We start from the raw sequence: 20,189 nt of genomic DNA, 5'->3' as shown, positions 1-20,189 counted from the left end.
AGAACTAAGGTTTATTCCCGAAATGCTCATTCCCGAACCCGTCAAGACATCCAATTTCTCTCCTCAGGGCCTCGTTGCTGGTAGGGAACCCGGCTGTCCAACTACAGGATTTCAGTCGATTTGGTCGGGAATATGTTCACTCCAACGTTTCATGCACTCTCCTTTTTTGCGGCTACACGGACCGTTTTTATTATTGATTTTTCTGCTCACTGGAGGCTTGTTTGGGTTCCTTGCGCGTATTTACTTGAAAAGTTAATGTACGTTTCAAGGGCTTCTCGCCTCATCCATCTATTCAACTTCCTGCATCAACACAGGTGCTCAATTTTTACCTGAAGCCTGAAGACGCATTGCTGCGTTGTACTGTCAGTCAGAAGGAATACGTATCCGAGCTTCGAGCATGTTTAGAGTGGTCTCCGAATTCCGGTGTCTCGATCCGGTTAGTTGCATGGTTGCAGAGGCGAAGCCCCCGGAATCTTGCAGGGTTGTAGATGGTTCTCTATAGTAAGATGATTTCAAGAAAGGTCTTCGATAGGTGAATTTGGTAGGTTTGCTTCGCATGAGGGTCGAAGAACTTCTCAGTTGCCAGGCGAGTTGTGCGCATCTTACCATTTCCGGAAAATCGCAAAGAGAACATGCGCATTATCCCAGCGTTCAGCTGTAGCACTCTTCCGGTGCCTAGCTGCCATGCCATCCGAAGGAAGCACGAGGGCTGGGATACTGCCAGGTTGCCCAAGCCTAGACAGGGGACGTCGAGTAGCGGAGGTCGGATTAGAACCACGGACCTTCCGGTCAGTAAATTTGCGCTCTAACCACTTGGGCCATCTCGCCCGCATTATCCGAATCCATATAGATGTTCCACAAGAGGCGACAGTTAGCGATTGACCCAAGCCATCAATAGCTAATGGTGGTATGATCTATTCGTGTTGCAAGTTGGCTCGATTGGGAGGGCAAGCGGCTTTGGTTGTTTCTGAATTTAGTATTAAACAGAGACATACTGGGGTGAGCGTATGACTGCATCAGGCGTTCGTCGTTGTCCGTACGTCCCGATTCCAGTCTTAGGAAAGGACGCGACTGAGCCTCAGCACAACCAAGTCTACTTACCTGTGCAGTCATATCTCCGGAAACCACAACAATATTTGAAGTCAGAGTCGACTGCAACAAGGTGCTCAAAGCGTCGGAAAAACTGTTTTCGAGTGTATCAGAGCTACAGTCTGTTGGGTTATAAGCGGATACGATGAGCAGACAACCATCATCAGCGCCTCTATGGGATTCACTCACAAAAGTTGCCACAAAAATATCAAGGGCCAACTATTAGACCAGAGACCCTTCAACCCCTTTGCTTAGAATACTTCCAACCCCAGCATATCCACTCGCAGCAGCTTCTTGATCGTCAGCGGTGCACATCCGAAAGCGAGCGGAAACCGACTGGGAGGTCAGTTGAAAAATCGGACTTAGCCTTTGAATTGTCGCTTCAGACAGGTGGCACAATTACTAGAAAGCTGGTCCACTGTACATGGAGAAGTTTTTTGTTCAGCTTACCACAATATGAACGTAAAAGGCTGTCACATGAACTGAGCGTCGGTATTTGAAAATGGATTTCGAGGTATCTGTGACCATGCCGGTGGTATCAAACGTAGATGATGGAGCTAACGGGTAGTGTCCTCAATCCGCAGACTTTGGTTAAAAAAACCCAACCCCAAGATCGTGATTGTTTGCATAAGACTGTCAAAGCAGCCTAGGTTTTTAAGGATCAAGTGGCCACACGTGTCCTAACGCAACCTGGAGGACCAAGTTACGGAATTCGTCAGACATTTACTCACTGACCAACCTGGCTGTAAGGGTGCCACTCACACACTCCTCACTATAGCTCATTGAGTCATGGAGGCGCACAAGCTGTCACCAATCTCTTTGTGATAGAGGGCGTTGGGCAGTTCAGCTTATTAAAGGGAGGAATGTGATTCTGCTACCTCTTTTTTGCTTGATGTTAGCTCCCATCGTGAAATTCTACTGAAGTCAGCTACCCGAACAAGCACGCAAGGATACCGTACGGCAGACGCGTCTGCCGTAATTTCAAAATGTTAGTCAGTGTTTTGGGAACTGGTGGAAATCGATCTCGAAATGGAAATTTGGTTGTTAATGAGAGTAAATTGTCTCACAATAGCTTTTCGTGACATTCTCTGTTCATGTTTTGTAACCCACCTGATGTTATTTTCATGCGAAGAGCATCACCGATATTCGACGGCCTAGCTGGACACGCCGAAGAGTCAGACGTAGGCAGGAAAAGATAACCACTGAAGAGTTTGGCCAAAACATCCGTCGGATTAATGTTTTGATCTATTACTGGCCTTGAACTAAGAACGATAGACCGTCTAGAACGTAGAAATCAACAACCAGTAAGCGGAACCTCACTATCAGTATTTTGGCAAGTTTCTCACTAGTGGTGAAAGGCTTTTAGATGAAACTGAACAAGTTTCCTTTACCATACCACTAATCAGAAGATTTATTAAAGTATTAAAAACACGACTTCATTTATTGATTGTAAGCCTGTTCTGGCTTGGCAGTTGAGGTAGCTGTGCGCTTTTCTTAGGCTGTGATGCAAATAATAGCTGTCAGTCATTGTGCAGCAGCCGTCGGCAAATTTACCGTTAATTCCCTGGGTTACACAGGTGCGGTATTGAACATGAAGTCGTCAAAATACGTTATTGGGTTGCCTTCACTGTCCACGGAATACCCGTGAGTTGTCCAGGCGATTCCGCAGGCTGCTGGTTTTCAGGCGCATCGATCGCTGTCGCGTCAAACCCGACGCAAAAGTGCGCACAGGCAACCAAGTAGCTACGCTTCGGTGTGTCTAGGTGTGATAGATAACCGACCAATCGCCTATGAGAAGGACCAGATATTTCCTTGACACATGTGCTTTTCCAAACACTATTGGTTAGCAAGAGCAATCCAATCAGCCAACTGGGTGGCATCAAAGGCGCGTCAAACGTGGATCGACTGACACGGAAGTCTTTGCAGCGGACGATGATCCTGTCGAAATTATTCAGACCAGGCTCCATTGTGATCCACCGGTTCACATCTACTGCCAATCAAGCGGACTTTGTATCTCGACTGAAACATAATTACTTTGTCAGGAACTATCATGTCACCTTTCTGATTTGTGTGTTTAGCACTGGACTTTTGGCAATGCTCACGTGCAGCATAATCAACGTTGTCGACAATCCAGACGTACGCACTCCATTTAGCAAAATTCCAAGGAACGAAGCCTACTTTGATCGCCTATCGTTCGGTTCATTTCGGGGGACGTTGGAAACAAAACCACCCGTACGTATGCACTGGGACGGCACGATTGAGCATCCGTATGACCCAGAAGAGCCAGTCACCAAACCTACCGCCGCACAGAAGTAGTACGCATGGTTTGTTCACCTGAGCACCTGAACCGAATATTCACTCGGACTTTTTCGCTCGGGCTACTGTGTCAGCGATTTCTTGTGTATTTGGGCTGACTGCTTCTTCGTGCAGGTACTTTGTGCACATTTGTTGCAAATTAACTACGTTATTTCTCTGAATTTTATGGATTCCTTGGTTCGCTAGTGTCGTGAGCCGATGAATGTAGGGCGCCGCCGTGGTTCACTTCAATATATAGATTAGAATACATATGCTTACGTACTTCATTCCACTATGGGTTGTTCTTTGAGGATGGATTGCGTTATCATCTATGAAGATCTTTGAATAGAAATATTTGGATGCTTTAGTGTCATGCGATATCTTAGCGAGGCATCCTCCCAAAGTACCGTTAACAAAATTGTTGAAGGCTAGTCAAACAATGCTCCCTTTTCGCATCACACATTTTTCGAAAGTAGACCGAGCTCGCTGTGCACTATCAGTCTGATAGCATTCCACATCAGCCTTTAACTGAATTTGTTTGTCCACTGGTGTCCCTATCCAAACCATCTCAACCGTGGGCTAAGTTGCTGGGTCATTTCCTGTCGGTGTCTGGGGGCCTGGTAATATACCAGCCAACCTACAGCCATAGTACAGCTAACGGTACCCAGTAAACACGTCACCGCCGCACCACCGGTGGCAAATAGGGGTGGCGTGCTACACTTGCCACCGATAGCTCCACCGGTGGCTAAAAGCGGCCAAAGGTGGCAACCCGAAAACTTCATGATATATTTAATCGGTGGTGCATTCAAACAAATCGGTTTCAAAAATTACTTCGTAAATGGAGCTCCAGTATCCAGAGTATCATGTTACATTTGTTTTCAGAAGGCTTTTATGCAGCACATGCTATGTTTGGCCTCTATTCACCAACAAAATCAGTGGCAAAGCTAGCCACCGGTGGCACTGTTTACTGGGTACTCTTGTATCACATCACCAGCCGGGTCGCCTTGACTGCGGCATAACTAACTAAGTAAGTAAATAAGTAAATAGTTCAGCTGTAGCACCCTTTCAATGTCTAGCTGCCACTCAACTAAGGGAGAACGAGGGTTGGAATACTATCAGATTGCCCAAGCTCAGATGGGGACGTCGAGAGGCAGAGGTTGGGTTCGAACCACAGATCTTCCGGTCAATAAATTCGCGCTCTAACGACTGAGGCATCTCACGGCATACAACAGAGCGGGTAACCGAAAGCGCTACTACCGGCTTATCCCTTTTCGCACGCACGTGTTTCATCCTATACCTTAGTCCATCCGATTTGGATGATCTCTCCAAAGGTCCCAGCTTTAGGACTGACCAATGCTTGAGGAGCTTCGTGTTTAGTGGCAGATTATGTACGTTGGAATTCAGTTCCAACACCAACGGCTTCTAAGTCTCTTCAAACCCCGAAAGTCGGCTTGCTTAGCTGGCTTTAATGTTCTCACACTGAAGCTAGCAGGACAACAAGTGGCTCTTGCTCGTACGCTTGGTTCCCAAAATTGATATATGCTGTCTGTCAGAGATAGGGGAGATAGGTTCTCGTTGCGCACCTCTGGTGATGCGGAGGTCGCTGCATATGCTGGGGTGACCGAAGGTCCGTGGTTCGAACCCGACCTCCGCCACTCGACTTCCCCTGTCTAGGCTTGGGGGACCTGGCAGGAGGTCGCTGCATATGCTGGGGTGACCGAAGGTCCGTGGTTCGAACCCGACCTCCGCCACTCGACTTCCCCTGTCTAGGCTTGGGCGACCTGGCAGTATCCCAGCCCTCGTGCCTCCTTCGTGTGGCATGGCAGCTAGGCACCGAGAGGGTGCTACAGCTGGACGATTTTTTTTGGGGGGAGGGGGGCGACCGAGTGGAAGAGTACTTGCGTGGGTAACAGTAGATAGTGTGTGCTTACGTCTCAACTAACTGTAGCTCTTTTACAATGGGATATAGAGTCGGGCATCTTTGTGGTTGTTGGAGGCATAAATGTCCAGGTAGGTTTTCTAAGCGCTGTGTAGGCAAAGTTGGGTGGTCGTCTTGGGTTGTACACCAGACGCACAGGCAACGGCGAGATGTGTCCGATCCCAGTTTGTGACGCCTTAGTACCAGTTTTCATAATAGATGAGATCGCTTGACTACGTGGCGCCCACCAATTAACCAGCCCACAATCCAAATAGACGGGTGGTGATGTTCGATCATTACCTGCCACTGCTTTTAGAATACTACCATGGCCTCCGACCATACACTTCTCCCGAGCCGTTTTCACTGCGCTACGCACATCTCGTTTAGCTGTTGAGAAGCTACTGGACCCAGAAATCAAAAAGTTTATCACAGCCGGCTCCGTCAAAGCCTGTCGCATAGTCCGATATCGGATGATAGCTGTAACTAAGAGCAACAGATACACAAATCGCTACTCACAGACAATTTCTGCCTGCTGTCCAACATCAGCCAAACGTTTTATTTCTGATAGGACCATAGCCTTGCTGAAGTCCCGGAGACAGATTCCATCAGGCCGCGACCACAACTCAACCCGATGCATTATCTCACACAAGCTGTCCATACAGACCAAGAGGTTTCGTGGACCCGGAGAGCTCCAGAGCTGAACGCGCTTTGCTGGATGGGATTCCAGGGATCAATCGTCTTTGCGCTCTTCGGTTAACCTGTTCAGTCAAGTTCAACGTTACTCGATATAAAACCCAGTGTTGGCGTATACTCCAGGTGACATAGGATTGCTAAAAGTGATACTTTCTACCGAGATTTATGCAGGCGCATTCGTTAAGCAGGAAGCAGTGGAGTGTCATCCTTTCAGAAGATTTGAATGCCCTAGTTGTCTGAGCACCTTGGAATCACATCTGGGTGGTCCATTAGGAGGGCAACTTATCCACGTGTGTGCTAACCACAAACTTTCTGGCTAGTGCGAATTTTTAGCATAAATCTTCGCATTCATATCGCCCGCAAGGATCACACTGTCAGTACTTCTTGCCCGGCGAATGGGCCCTCATAAGTTTCGATAGAAAGCATCCTTTTCAGCATCAGAACGGTAGTCCTTTGGGGCATGTGCCGTCACTACGAATGGGTACCGGATTTTTGTTGAGTCGCATTGAATTTGATTAAACTAGATAACCGGACGTAGCAAAGACCGCTATTCACTAGAAACCAATCCCTCAAGGCGCTTTTCTCTCGGGGTCTGAATGCAACTCCCACGCAAAACATTTCACTCGTCATCGAATCTGGATCACCGGACACACGGAGATAAAAATCTGATAGAGCTGATTTCGTCATTAGCTTTTAAGGATGCTCGACCACCATTGGGTGTTGCATCCTTATTTCAGAAATAGCATACCTGACCTGGTTTGTTCAATTCTGTTATTGATGAGATTATGAGGCGATCACCGGAAAATCTCCAAGATCTCTCTGAGCAAAGATCTTGTCGACCTGAATATACGGGAAATGCAAATGCTTCTGTAAAACCTAACTGAGGTTATCCACTCCTTCGGCACGTGCTTTGCGCTCACAAAGTTCAAGGTCGTGTTTTGGGACCGGTCATTGGAAACGCCCCTGACAATTCAAGGAATGACGATGGAAGTGGATGATGCATCAGGCTTGACGCTAGTGTGACAAACGAAGACAACACACGTATCCCAAAGACCATTGCGCCATTTGTGGCATCATAAAGGTACCTCACTGGGTCTCAAAGGACATCATCATTGACAGCATGCCATCAGTGTTCAATACCGATGCTTCGCTGCCGTACAACCATGAATTTTTGGTAGATTTATTGTGAAGGAAAGAATGAAGGTGGACTAGGAAGGGACTTAATGCTGGCTTACTACAATCATTCCGAGGTGTCTACACCGGACGTCCATTCGGGTAGTCTGGATAGAAACTGACAACAAGAACGCAACTGACATCGGTTGGCAGCCATATCTTGCAGCGTCTCCAACCAGACGCAGTGAGGATCACGCGGTCCCCATCTTGTAAGGCCAGTAGAACTGACAACACCCAAACGTTTCGTGATTTCTTTCATGCCCCTCTGCCAGGTCAAGATATGGCCACCTCTGATTCCACCACTCTGAATTGGGCATGGAAAACAGCACTCTCTTCGGCATACGCAACACATGCCCCAACCAACGCAGCTTCTGGTGCTGGATACATTTTACAATAGAAGTGCCCGTGGCACAACCGGAAACTCGCTTTCTGATTCCCTCGGATACGCCGACACAAAGCCACACGAGCTATGGTCCTTAGACAATGATTGTTCAACACCTGAAGATGTCTCAGTTCCGCCGCTCGAACAGGTCAAGTCTCAGCCATATAACAAAACCGCCCGCACTGTAGCTTGATACACACGTCCCTTCAGATGCATGGATAAGCCATTCTGACGCCATATGTGTCTCAAGTTAGCAAACGCGACCCGAGCCTCGCATATTCGTGCATTGACCTCATCTGGCACGGTACAATCAGAACTAATACAACTTCGAGATGCGTGAAACACTCCACAACTTCCAATGTCTCTCCCTGAATTGTAAGTTGCGTCGTCAAGGTTTTCGTCACAGGGTATTAGAACACCGGGGCTTTAGAGACCTTCCAATGTTAGTCTCATTATTTAATCGATCACGAATTCGAACAGGAATGGGGAGAATGAGCATCCCTGACGGACACCACTTTGCGGTGGCCCGCCGCATACATTCACGCATCGGGAAGTCTGGGAATACAAGGAGCTTATGTTCACGAACTTGGTGGGCAAGCGTGTCAAGAAGAATAGACTGGAAAGCCGAGTCGAATGCGCCTTGGAAATCCCGGAACACTCGAGTTGTGGGTCGCTTATATGTATAGCGTTGTTCTAGCACCTGATAGTGTGAAGATTTGGTCAATGCAACTTCTACCAGGCCGGAATCCGGCTTGCTACTTTCTAGTCAGTGTTTCACGAGCTACCGTGAGGTGACGAAGCGCAATTGACGCCAACAGTCTCGTCACTACGAGCCCCCTTTTTTTTGAAAATCGGCACTATCACTGACTCTCTCCAGATATCTTGGACAGACTCCTTTTCCCAAACGCAAGCAAATAGATCGCACAAGCGTTGACTGAGGACTTCACACCCGTTTTTGAACAATGCGGGTGGGAGGTCTTCCGAACCATGAGCTCGGTGGCGCTTGAGATAACATGTGCATTCGTAAACCTCCGAGGTCGTAGGTCGTTCCACGTTCACCGTCCAGGGTTCTACGTCACCTGTGGGCTCCAGATGGGTGCCAGCCGGTGGCCATAACAATTGTTGTTCGAAGTGTTCGGTCCACCGGTCGAGGCGTTCTTTATTCGAGATGGTCGCTCTATTTTGATGCTTTATCTTTTCGCTCATAGGTGGCTTCCTTAAACCTGTCGCACGGATCAACTGAAATAATCTTCGGGCATTACCGGCTTTCTAGGCCTCTTCCATTTCTTTGGCGTTCTCTATCCACCATAGTTCATAGTCGGCATGGCAGCTAGGCACCGGAAGGGTGTTACAGCTGAGTTCGCACCTTATGGTGGAGCCTTTGGAAGAGACTGCAGAAGACGATTCCGCCTAACATTCGGATCTACCTGTATTTCAGTTACCGATTCGTCTGTACCTTATTCGGCCCTAAAAAATTAGGGTGAAGTGACTCTGAACGAGCGCGTGGTCGAAGTCCACATATGTGTCCTCAAACGACATGCAGCCAGTTATTGATCCGTGCCATCGGTGGTAATGCGATCGATTTGAGTTTGTGGCCGGTGTGCAGCTGGATGACACCACGTGACCGGACGGCTTCGGCTATTTCGGAAGTTAGTACGCAGCCAGTTATCCGTGCCATCGGTGGTAATGCGATCGATTTGAGTTTGTGGCCGGTGTGCAGCTGGATGACACCACGTGACCGGACGGCCGGCTTTATTTCGGAAGTTAGTACTGCAGTAACACGGCCTGCGATCAGCACACAGCTGAAGCAATCGTTTTCCACTGTCCGTACGTACCGAGTCCAATCCATGTCGACCTCCTAATTGAGTCTCAGATACGTTAAGCCTGCCCACTGTTACGAATAGAATATCGATTCTGATTGAGCGCGAGAACAAGAATGAATAGCGCTTTACTTGTCTAAGAATAGACGTACATAAGCTGAAAATGAAGGCAAAAGCATGGTTAATACAAAACGATAGTGTGAGCACAAAGAATATTCATGACATTTACCCTGGCCGTTGGATTGTGTGTAGAGAGGGGTAAATTGGGTACAGGTATTGGATGAATGATTGTAAAAATCTAATGAGTAATAATGAGTGTGGTTAGGCTACTCAATTTCTTAAAATGTAGGGCCGCGTACGCTGCTGGAGCCTGGCTAAATCAGATATGCTAGGGTCATATGTATCTGGAGATGCAGGTGCATTGCCCGGGCACGGGGGTGAGACTGAAGTATGATCGATGTTATCTCCAACGTTATTGAGCGGAGGCGCGTGCAAGTCAGATAGAGGGGGTGCATGAACACCATTGTCTTCATTGGATGAGGTACGCGTGAAATCGTTGACGTGTGCGATCACCACAAGGAGCGAGATGATGGACGGATACAGTGCTTTCTTTCCCGCCGGGAAAACGAACATGGGCGTAATGTGGACTGCAATTTATAAGTTGGACTTCCTCAACGACGGTCTCATACTTTGAGGCACGGTCAAATCTCTTCAGTAAAACAGGTCCTGGAACAGCGAACCAAGTTGGTATAGATAAACCACAGGATGACCGACGTTCAAACCGGAACATCCGTTCACGTGGAGTGGCATTTGTGGAGACGCAGAGAAGGGACCGTACAGAGTGGAGGGTATCTGATAGAGCGGACTCCCAGTGACAGATTTGAAGGCCTTTCGTCTTGAGTCTAAGCTGAATTGCGTTCCAGAGTGTCCCGTTGAGGCGTTCGACTTTCCCGTTCCCCTGGGGATTATAAGAAGTTGTTCGGCTGGTGCAAACTCCCCTGTCATGTAGGAATGTGGACAGTTCGTCAGATATGAATGAGGAGCCACGATCCGAATGTACATATGCAGGCATGCCAAACAAAGAGAATAACTCACACAGACATTTAATAACTGTAGACGCACATGTATCTGCGCAGGGAAAGGCAAACGGAAAACGATAAAACTCGTCAACGATGGTAAGGAGGTACCGGTTTCGAGTAACAGAAGGTAGAGGTCCTTTAAAATCGATGCTAATTCGTTCAAATGGTTGGGTCGCTTTGATGAGCGTAGCGGGGGGTGGTTTGTAAAACTGCGGTTTGATGGCGGCGCAAACCGTACACTTTGTGGTGATGTCCTTGACATCTTGGAGAGAGAACGGCAGGTTTTTGGAAAGAACAAAGTGGTGCATTCGAGTGATTCCAGGATGGCACAAGGAATCGTGAATTTCTTTTAATTTATCATTGCCGATCACATTGGCGCATAGGTTACGCGATAAGGTGTCAGCAACCAGATTGTCTTTTCCAGGTCTGTAGCTCACATCGTAGCTAAAAGCGGAAAGTTCCATTTTCCATCGCTGAATTTTATCATTTTTTATCTTACTTTTTTGCGAGGAACCATACATAAAGGAAACTGACCGCTGGTCAGTGATAAGCTTGAAGTGCTTCCCGAAGAGATAATGCTTCCATTTACGGATAGATTCAACGATGGCGTATGCCTCCTTCTCAATAGCAGAGTGATTCTTTTCGCTCGGTGTCAGTGTTCTAGAAAAGAAGGCCACCGGTTGGCCGTTCTGAGTCAGAGATGCAGCAATGGCTATGTCTGAGGCGTCAGTCTCGACAACCAATGGTGCGTTGTAGTCGACTGTCACAACCATGGCGTTCTCTAACTCCTTCTTTAAATTTTTGAAAGACTGTTGCACACGCTCCGGTAAGGGGAAAGTCTTATTTCTGACAAGCACACTGATTTTGTCAGAGAAGCATGGTATCCATTGCGAATAATAAGCAAACATACCAACAACACGTTGTTGGGATTTAGCGTCATGTGGATGAGGGAGTTCACGAATAGGTTTCATTCGTTCAGGATCTGGTTTGATAATTCCTTTAGAGACTTCGTAGCCCAGAAGGCGTATTTGTTTGGCTGCTATGATGCTTTTCTTACAGTTAAGGGTAATTCCATATTTTCTTATTACTTCAAAGAAAGATTTGAGGTTCTGGTCATGCTCACTTTGGGTAGTCCCACAAATAGTGACGTTGTCGATGTAAGCGTAGGTGCTACTTAGGTTCTCAGACTTGATTATTTGGTCAATAGTACGTTGAAAACATGCTACTCCGTTGGTTACACCGAAAGGAATACGACGGAACTGAAACAGCTCTCCGCATGCTTCAAAAGCCGTATACGGTTTATCTTGCTCACTGATTGGAACTTGATGGTAAGCACTCAATAGGTCTAAGGTGCTAAAGACAGTATGACGGGAAATTTCTTCGATCATTTTATCCAGTCGCGGTAACGGATACGCGTCTAGGTATGTGAACCGATTAATGGTTTGACTGTAGTCCACTACCATGCGTCTTTTGTGGTTTGAATTTTTCGTGACCAGTACTTGAGCCCTCCATGGAGAACTCGAAGGTTCGATTATACCTTCATCCAATAGTCGATTAACTTCACAGCGGATAAATTGTTCATCGTCCGGATTATAACGTCGCGATTTTGTAGCAACAGGCTTGCAGTCGGGTGAGAGGTTAGCAAAAAGAGGAGGTGACTCGACCGCAGCAGCAGGTAGACCGCAGAGGGTGAATGGACCTCGGTCCCCACCGAATGTGATTTCAACTTTGTTATGTAGACCAAGGAAGTCATGGCCTAGCAGCAGGTCAGCACATAGATTGGGTAATACCAATAGTTTGATCTTTTTGTAAACGGTGCCCCTGTAATCGATGGATGCGTAGCAGTAGCCTCTAGTTGAACACGTCAGAGAGGTAGATGCCATGGTAATCACAGAATTGTTAGCATATACCTTCCAGCCATGTTTACCAACCACCAAAGGAGATATGTAACTGCTCGAACTTCCTGTGTCTATGAGGGCCTGAAGCGATATCCCGTTCACCTTTATGCTGGTCACCGTGCGAGACAAGCAGTTCGGGGCCGCAGCAGTCAACAGGGAAGATAAGGCCGAATCCGTTGTGCAATTTGAGTGACACTTTACAGATTTGGATCGACAAACACGCTGAAAATGGCCTGTTTTGCCACATGATTTACAAACTGCTTCTCTTGCGGGGCACTTTGACCGTGGATGTCTGGAACGACCACAAAAGTAACATATCTGAGAACTGATTGACGAGAGATAGGGTGTAGAATCAGGGGAGTTTGAGTGTGAAGGGATAACTGTAGATGTCTGTAAAGGTGCTGCAGCCGCAGAAAATGATATCGCCTGGTTATGTGAGTATGACTGAGCTTGTTTGTGGGCCAATTCTAATGACCTGGCCAATTCATGAGCTTCATCGAGAGTGAGTTCGTTTTGAGCTAGAAGTCGTTCTCTGATGGTAGTAGACTGAAGTCCGTTGATTAGAGCATCGCGTACACTTTCGTTTTGATGGTCAATGGCGGACACCGCCTTGAAATCACAATTTTTGGCCAAGGATTTAAGCCTCTGAACAAACTGATCAACATCTTGACTGGTGTCTTGTTTGCAAGTTTGTAGAAGATGGCGAGCATAAATTATATTCTTTGGACGAACGTACAACTTTTCAAGTGCACTGATAGCTGATTCGTAATCTGGACAGTCAGCGATATAAACGTATACAGGTGCATCCACAAAATGGATCAGAGTTTCGAGTTTATTTAGATTGGGCGATTCGACAGTGCCCAGAAACGTTTGGAAGGTTCGGAACCAATGATTCCAACGCGTTGTTGCGTCTGGAGAATTAGGATCTGCATCGAAACACTTGGGTCGCAGCAACGCTTCCATTGTATTCTTAGACAAGTAAATTGTTACGAATAGAAGATCGATTCTGATTGAGCGCGAGAACAAGAATGAATAGCGCTTTACTTGTCTAAGAATAGACGTACATAAGCTGAAAATGAAGGCGAAAGCATGGTTAATACAAAACGATAATGTGAGCACAAAGAATATTCATGACACCCACTTGTGCTCTCATATCTCCGGCAACCACCACGATATCTGAGCTTTTAGCTCGCCGCAACAGAGCATTCAGGGCGCCGTAAAACCTGTCTTCGACGGCGTCGGAGTTACAGTCAGTTGAGGCGTAGGCAGACACGATAAACAAACATTGATCAACTTCCTACACGTGAGACGTTCACAGAATTTGCCAGAGTCGAATATCAACAGGTATCCAGTTAAGCAAGGATACTTCTGACTTAGGACGATACCAATCCCTGCACCTCCCGCCGCAGCAGCCTCTGGATCACCAGAGGTGCGTAGCCGGACGTGAATCGAGACTAATGGAGCGGTTAGCTCAATCTCTGTGATGGAATCTTGAATTCTTGTTTCCGAGCTACAGTACACATCAATGCCAAGTGAGTCCAGTGTGAGAGCAATATCAGCTTGTTTCCCTGCTTGCTTCAGAGTACGGACGTTAGAGGCGGCCAGATAGGTTGGGTGTCGAGGTTTGAAGTTTGATTTGAAGATACCTGACGATGTCGGCGCCAGGTGACGAGCAGATGCTGCGTTCAAAACTGATGCAAGACGAACGCAGTCATCAGTCCTAAGTGCTGGGCCTACAAGAGGAGGGTAATTAATGGAGTGAGGAGAGGAGGGAAAGAGAAAGAAGGGAGGCGTCAGCAGCAGCAGCCTGTTTTCGCTTACCTGCCCTGCTGTATGCAGCAAGTAAGGCGACCTGGCTGATGGCACCATGCGACAGCCGTAGGCAGGAGGACGATTGGGGTCCTCGCTCAGAAGCCTAACTGCAGGGCAGTGGTTTTGGGCAGGAAATGCGGAACAAGTCGCAACGTGTTCCAACCCCAACCTGGAGAATCAGGAGACTGTTCGTCAGACTTCTAGCTATTGACGAACCTGGTATGAGAGACTGTGAGTGTTGCGAGGACACTCCCCAGTATATCTCAATGGTTGCGCAAACCGCCACACAACGGTAAGGCCCAATCTCTTCGTACCGGGTCTCAAAGGACGCGTTTATCAGACTAGAATGTGAGCTGCATTGTTGTATGGCTACGATACTTTGGCATTTCGGGTGGATTAACTGAGATATCTTCAAGTCTTTGACCATCGACGTCTCAGAACTAAAGCTGAATTTGGCTGGAACCAACCAACTCGCAATGCAGTGATAAGAGGCGTTTTGGATGAAACAGATGGCACTTCATTCGAAGAGTGCATCCAGTATTGCAAGCTAAGTAGGCTTGGCCGTGTGTTACACACGCCAGTGTACCGCCTGCTGAGGCGAGCGCTTTCTCCGTACCTTATTCGGAGTTGTGGCAATCTAGATGTGTATAGATATTGACGTGGTGGAAGAAAATGAAGGGCGTTGTTGTCGCTGTTCACCTTTAGTGATGGGGTTCACCTCACTCTCCCTGTGCTTAGCTGGAGACAAGACGATATTGCGCTGATGTTGTCAGTTTCTATCTAGATTGTATGACTGAGTGCTCTTCGGATGTTTTAGTTGTAGGCTAGCCCTAACCCAACCTAAAGTTGTTAGTTTGTCATGTCTGTGCTCCAATGGTCTTGCGGGCTTTAGTGGCTTGAACGTAGTTGCTAAAAGTTCAACCATATCAGGAAGTCTAACGGTGTGCATCCCGTCAAAGGACAGCGAGTAGCCGTGCTGCGAGTAATCGTATTACGAAGCGATCTGGATATGAAGTCGTGCTCTCCTGTGCGATGAGATTGTAAGACGTTTCCCTTAGGCGACCAGCAAGTCCATATTTATGGAAGCAGTGATACTGTCTTCATCCGTGTCAGGACAGTTCAGAAAAGGTAGGCCCTGAAAACTACACTCTGGCCGCCCAACGGTTGGCTGACCGCCGGCACATTATTCAACAGGGTCGATATACTTTTAAAATCAAAGTTTCCGGTGCTGTTCAAAAGACACCTGATGTGCGACCCACTGTGTCCTCGGGCCAGGTCGGCGTCGTGAAGCCAAGCAGTCAGACTGTTGCGTCATTGGCTCCAGTAATGGTCCCCCAAGAAAAAACCCCAAAAGCCGAAGCCTCGGAATTTGGAGCCAGAGGTTAGGGCCAGGGTCATCGAACAAAACCCGACGTTCTCCTACTGTCTTATGGATCAGACTTTGGAGCCAACGGCTCAAGGTGTGGTACCTCAATCAAACCCCCTTCTTTGGCTTGGGTAACCTGGAACCATCATTCATCGCTGCATGTCTTTGCTCACCTGCCTTCCGCTACATCCCCTCCAAACGATGCGAAGCCATCAACCCATCTATCGGTACCCTAGTCAATGTTTCGTTTCTAAACAGTCCCCCGGAAAGACAAACCACAGTAATCACTTACTAACATCAAGAGAGCTAATCCACATTGCAGCCTTTATGTCGAATAGGGCAATATGCATTTCTTGCTGAGGCCTTGTTTCCCCTGTCTGTCGATATGTGTTGTGATTCCGAATTACGCATAAAAGACCCCACTTTGGTCGTGCACCTCAAATCGCTTAGGACGCGCTCAGGTGTTCCTTATTTCACTCTTCAGGTATTCGGTGATCTTGATGCGATGGCTCCTGGTATCTTTGGTGTGGAAGCTACACGCAGCCCGAAGGCAGAAAACACCTTACTGGACTGAACTCGAAATAGCTCAGTGGTTAAGGCGCTAGATTACGGACCGGAAGGTCCGTAGCTGCAACCCACCCTCAGAATCTCCATTGCTCCTATATAGGCTTGCGCAACCTACAATGTCTCAGCCTTCGTGCTTCCTTCGGTTGCGGTATGGTAGCTATGCACCGGAAGGGTGTTGCAGTTGAACGATTATTTCTTATTATTGCAGCTGTCCGTCGGTAACGGCTAGCCACCAGATGTGATTCCATGGAATTCAGATTAAAAATCTGGGTATTCCTATCACGTGAACGGTTGACAATAGCCGTGGTTCCTGCTGGATAAATCAGTCTATTGGTGTCTTTGTCAGCGACCGAACCTCAGCATAATCTGACACTTGAAACGGGTTTGGACGTCAAGTCGGGCTGAGTTAGATAACCGAACCGCACAAAGATCACAGTTTACTGGAGTCCAGCCCGCTAAAGCGCTGAGTGCAAATCCTGTGCCTTACTATAGGCCATCGGTTCTTGGTTACCTGATAATTGGAGAGTAAAATGTAAAGAAAACTCAGTTCTCAATCCATTAGCCTAGTCTATCGTGATCGCGCGGAGAACTGGGCATAGATGGTTCTATGTAAGGCAGATGCGTGTAGCCCCGTCGGGCTCTCGGCAGGTTTCAGCCATATTTCGACTGTACTTGGTAGTTCGCCGGAGGCTACGGCTGGTTGTTTGGGAACACGTACGCTCCTGGGGCCCAAATCCTTTCTCAAGGAAAGTTCGCATCACTACTTCCATAAGTTGACTGGACAAAAACGTTACTAACCTCGAAATTCCTTCACAGGAGAGGTTACAATCTGACTCCCAGAAGACCCCGTTATTCTATTTCCTCTGGTACAGGGATTTGCTACCCTTGATCTGAAGGCTTGCTTGTGACCTTTCTTACATAGTCAAGTCTTCTGGATGGAATTAATTAATCAACTCAGCCTCATACACGTTATGCAGTGGTTCATCAGTAATTGATGATTTGGTGGCAGAGAGGTACACACTGAAGGTTTCAACTGAAGACTGAAATGGAGCTTCCGTATTGACGGGATGAACGTTGCGAGCATTTATTTAGGTGGTTGGTAGAAATGCACCGAGTGCATTTGGTCAGATAAAGGGACACAAATAAGAGTACGAGTATGTCTTATCTGCCAATGCCCTTAGCCATTCTGCTAAGCTTGTTTCTCTATCCATGAAGGCAGTTGTTGCCGGCACCGTTGGCTTGGCTTGTGGCGCTCGGATTTCAGAAATTAATCTCTACAGTCTAATCCCAACATCATCATCATTGTCAGCTGTAATAACCGCGTACTCATCGTACAATGGTTGTAGCTACCGCAGTTTCGTTCACCGATGATTTGGGGGGAGGGGTAGGTAGCTGCGCATTGCAGGCGGGAGCTGATAAATTGGTGTATAAATCCAGCACTGTCAGTGGGTTGTCGAGTTGGGGGAGGGGGGTTGGAAACGGGCTATGCATTGAAGGCAATAGCTTGGATGCCCGAGCGCCATTGAGGGCGCGACTGGGCCATATCTGACAATGTCTCTAGCCATTGATGTGGCCCGTCTCGGGGGCCCCATCCAGGAAGACGGCAGTGACCAGCGCAGCTGAGTTTGCTGGTAATGGCTTTCATACTTCGCTGCCAAGTCATTGTTTGACCGGCTCTGGCTGTCTTCCACCCTTCACGTGGTTTTGCGAAAAGAGCCCTTCGAGGAATTCGGTCGACTGGCATACGCAACATGTGGCCAAGCCCAACATGTATGCGATTGACCGAATAGGACCGTACGAGATATATGTTGTCTTTAAGCGACCGTCCTAACTAGCTCAATCTGCCTGGTTGCATGTGAATCATCTTTATCAGAAACCATTGATGGGTTACTTGTCTGCTACCAGGATTCCCATCTTCCGAGGCGCGAATTATTAGATGGACAGCTCGGGACTTGGTAGAAGGGCTCGAAGAAGATTCCGGAAAGTTTTGGTGCTACTGCTATTTTTCTTCCAGATATAAGTTGCTCGAGCTTTCTATGGTTGGTTAGCGCCAATTCAAAAAATAATGGCGAGTTTAGGTCGGCGGCGTATGTGATTCCATTTTCTACCCAGATTGCTTGGTTAAATTATTTGAAGTGCAGGCATCTAGGGTTTTGTGGGACAGGTCGCTCTAGACCACTTCACTTTTACACATCGAGGCCTTTGGATTAAGATATCTATGTTTGCGCAACGGTGAAACGTGGATGTATTCGCTCGTTTTACTCTACGTGAAAGTGGTATTGGGGATGACTTCTACGTTACGAAGTCATACCACGGATGCGGCAATATTTCGGGGTGCTCGGTATTCAAATGTGGTCGACCATACTTTTTGGTAGTTTGACTACATAGAGCGCACCAGCAGATTGAGTTCTGCCATTGATGGCCTCCGCCAATGTCTATTCGAGGTAATCAGTTGGTCGATTGATTGTTTTTTTTTCATCAGTGATCATTAAGTTTAGGTCTCCCTCCACTCAATATTTCTGTGACACACTACACATGGACAAGTTGAATATGGAATCGCGCTGCTGGATTGTTCAGGTTATCTAATGTTGCACGCACCTCTGTAAATTGCTCTTCAGTAATGCACACTAATTGCATACTGTATGTTAATAAGCGAACATCGTAGGCGCATTTTGTCCTTTAGGGGTTGATGGCTGGTAGGGATTCTTCCATGGTGGTAAAGAAAATTCGGAGGAGTGATGACAGGAGCTTAAGTGACAACCTTACAGGGAAAAATGAGGTCCAAGAGTGCACGGCAGAGGCTAGTACATAGTAGTTCTAGGTTGGTGCCATTGTTTTTTTTTCCTGGAAGTGGAAGGGTATTTCCATAATGACAGGACATTCCTAGGCAAAGTGCACGATAAGTTGTATACAAAACGGCCGCGAGCGACTCCGCTTTACAGCCACATGACTTGGTCGCCGTGACCCAGAGATCGAAAATGCACCTGTGCATTTCACTATTGCAGCTTCTGGGACACCGCAGATGTCAGCTGTTGGCAACGTGTTCGCTGGGCATCCACCGCTGTCTGCACTAATAGTTTACTGCCCTTGTGGACGTCTGATCCCTTTCCAGGGGTATTCAGTATGTGTGGATGCGATAACTTGATATGGTATGAACCGATTGCCGCATGTATTGACTCCCCATCGGGAATTATCAAAATGCCATAGTAGTAGTAGGGGACGAACAAAGATAACCTTGACAAACCTTTTTGCATCGACGTGATGAAATTCACCAGCACCCGGATGTTTGAAAAAGCAATCGCCCCGGATATTCAGTAATCTAGCATATGCACAAGCGAAACATTTTGATGCAACGGGATGAATTAACATACTTCCCTGACGTCCTGAGGGATCACACTTTGGGTCAACTGGCTACGTTGAATGAAAAGCACGAATAGAGTTAGCTTGTCCCGATATTTCACAATATACGGGCAGAAACGGTGTCTTTTGAAACCGTGTTGTATTTTCATTCGTTTTCATGCACCTCGTTCCAGGTTCATCTTTACTTCGTGTGGTTCCAAAAATAGGCAATGCACAGATCGCATTGGCGTGGGGTGCTTTTTTTAAACGAGATTTTCCTCTGGATAGTGGGTCAATCCACTTGGACACCAGAAACTGGCTCGTCTTTTGTTTTTTTGCCAGGAAGGTCGCATTCGCAAAAATAATGCTTGAATGAGAAAATTCAACACCAAAATCCTATTCAATAGGTCTACCGAGTATCTGGGTCAGGGGAAGAAATTTTTTGACTAGGTGCGCAAGCAGCCAACCCGCAAAGTCGGTCGATCGTCGGACTTTGATGCGTGTCCTGGATACACCTAACAACTCACCACTAGAATGCCTGTATTAAAGATTAATACCGCGATGGTCCTTGTATTTTTGCGCTTGTATGTTTACAATGAAGCTTTTGTAGTCCTCACTGGTGTCCTTTTCCGTCTCTGAAATGTTGAAACCCAGATTGTAATTAGTTGCACGCGGTCACAGATCTCCTGACCTGCATATATGAGACATCGAAGAGGACGCTTTGGCAACAACAGACCCGGCTTTTTGCTGCTTAAGTG

The 20,189-nt window shown here is 47.3% G+C and overlaps 2 protein-coding genes across 2 annotated transcripts; one reads left to right on the top strand and one right to left on the bottom strand.

The window, feature by feature from the left end:
* Positions 1-2,593: 2,593 nt before the first annotated feature.
* On the top strand, positions 2,594-3,405 carry T265_08676 (hypothetical protein; the record flags this gene model as incomplete). Its single annotated transcript, XM_009174547.1, has 3 exons — positions 2,594-2,733; positions 2,774-2,842; positions 2,955-3,405. The coding sequence occupies 3 exons, from the start codon at positions 2,594-2,596 to the stop codon at positions 3,403-3,405; spliced, it is 660 nt and encodes a 219-aa protein (XP_009172811.1).
* A 15,683-nt stretch (positions 3,406-19,088) lies between these two features.
* T265_08675 (hypothetical protein) lies at positions 19,089-19,346 on the bottom strand (the record flags this gene model as incomplete). The annotated part of the gene is made up of 1 exon (XM_009174546.1): positions 19,089-19,346. One exon carries the CDS (start codon positions 19,344-19,346, stop codon positions 19,089-19,091), a length of 258 nt encoding a protein of 85 aa, XP_009172810.1.
* Positions 19,347-20,189: the final 843 nt, after the last annotated feature.

The sequence above is a fragment of the Opisthorchis viverrini genome, assembly GCF_000715545.1.
Source record: "Opisthorchis viverrini unplaced genomic scaffold opera_v5_235, whole genome shotgun sequence".
In the NCBI taxonomy this organism is placed as follows: Eukaryota; Metazoa; Platyhelminthes; class Trematoda; order Opisthorchiida; family Opisthorchiidae; genus Opisthorchis; species Opisthorchis viverrini.
The sequence above is the reverse complement of the archived record's forward strand: the minus strand, read 5'-3'. Positions and strand labels throughout refer to the sequence as shown.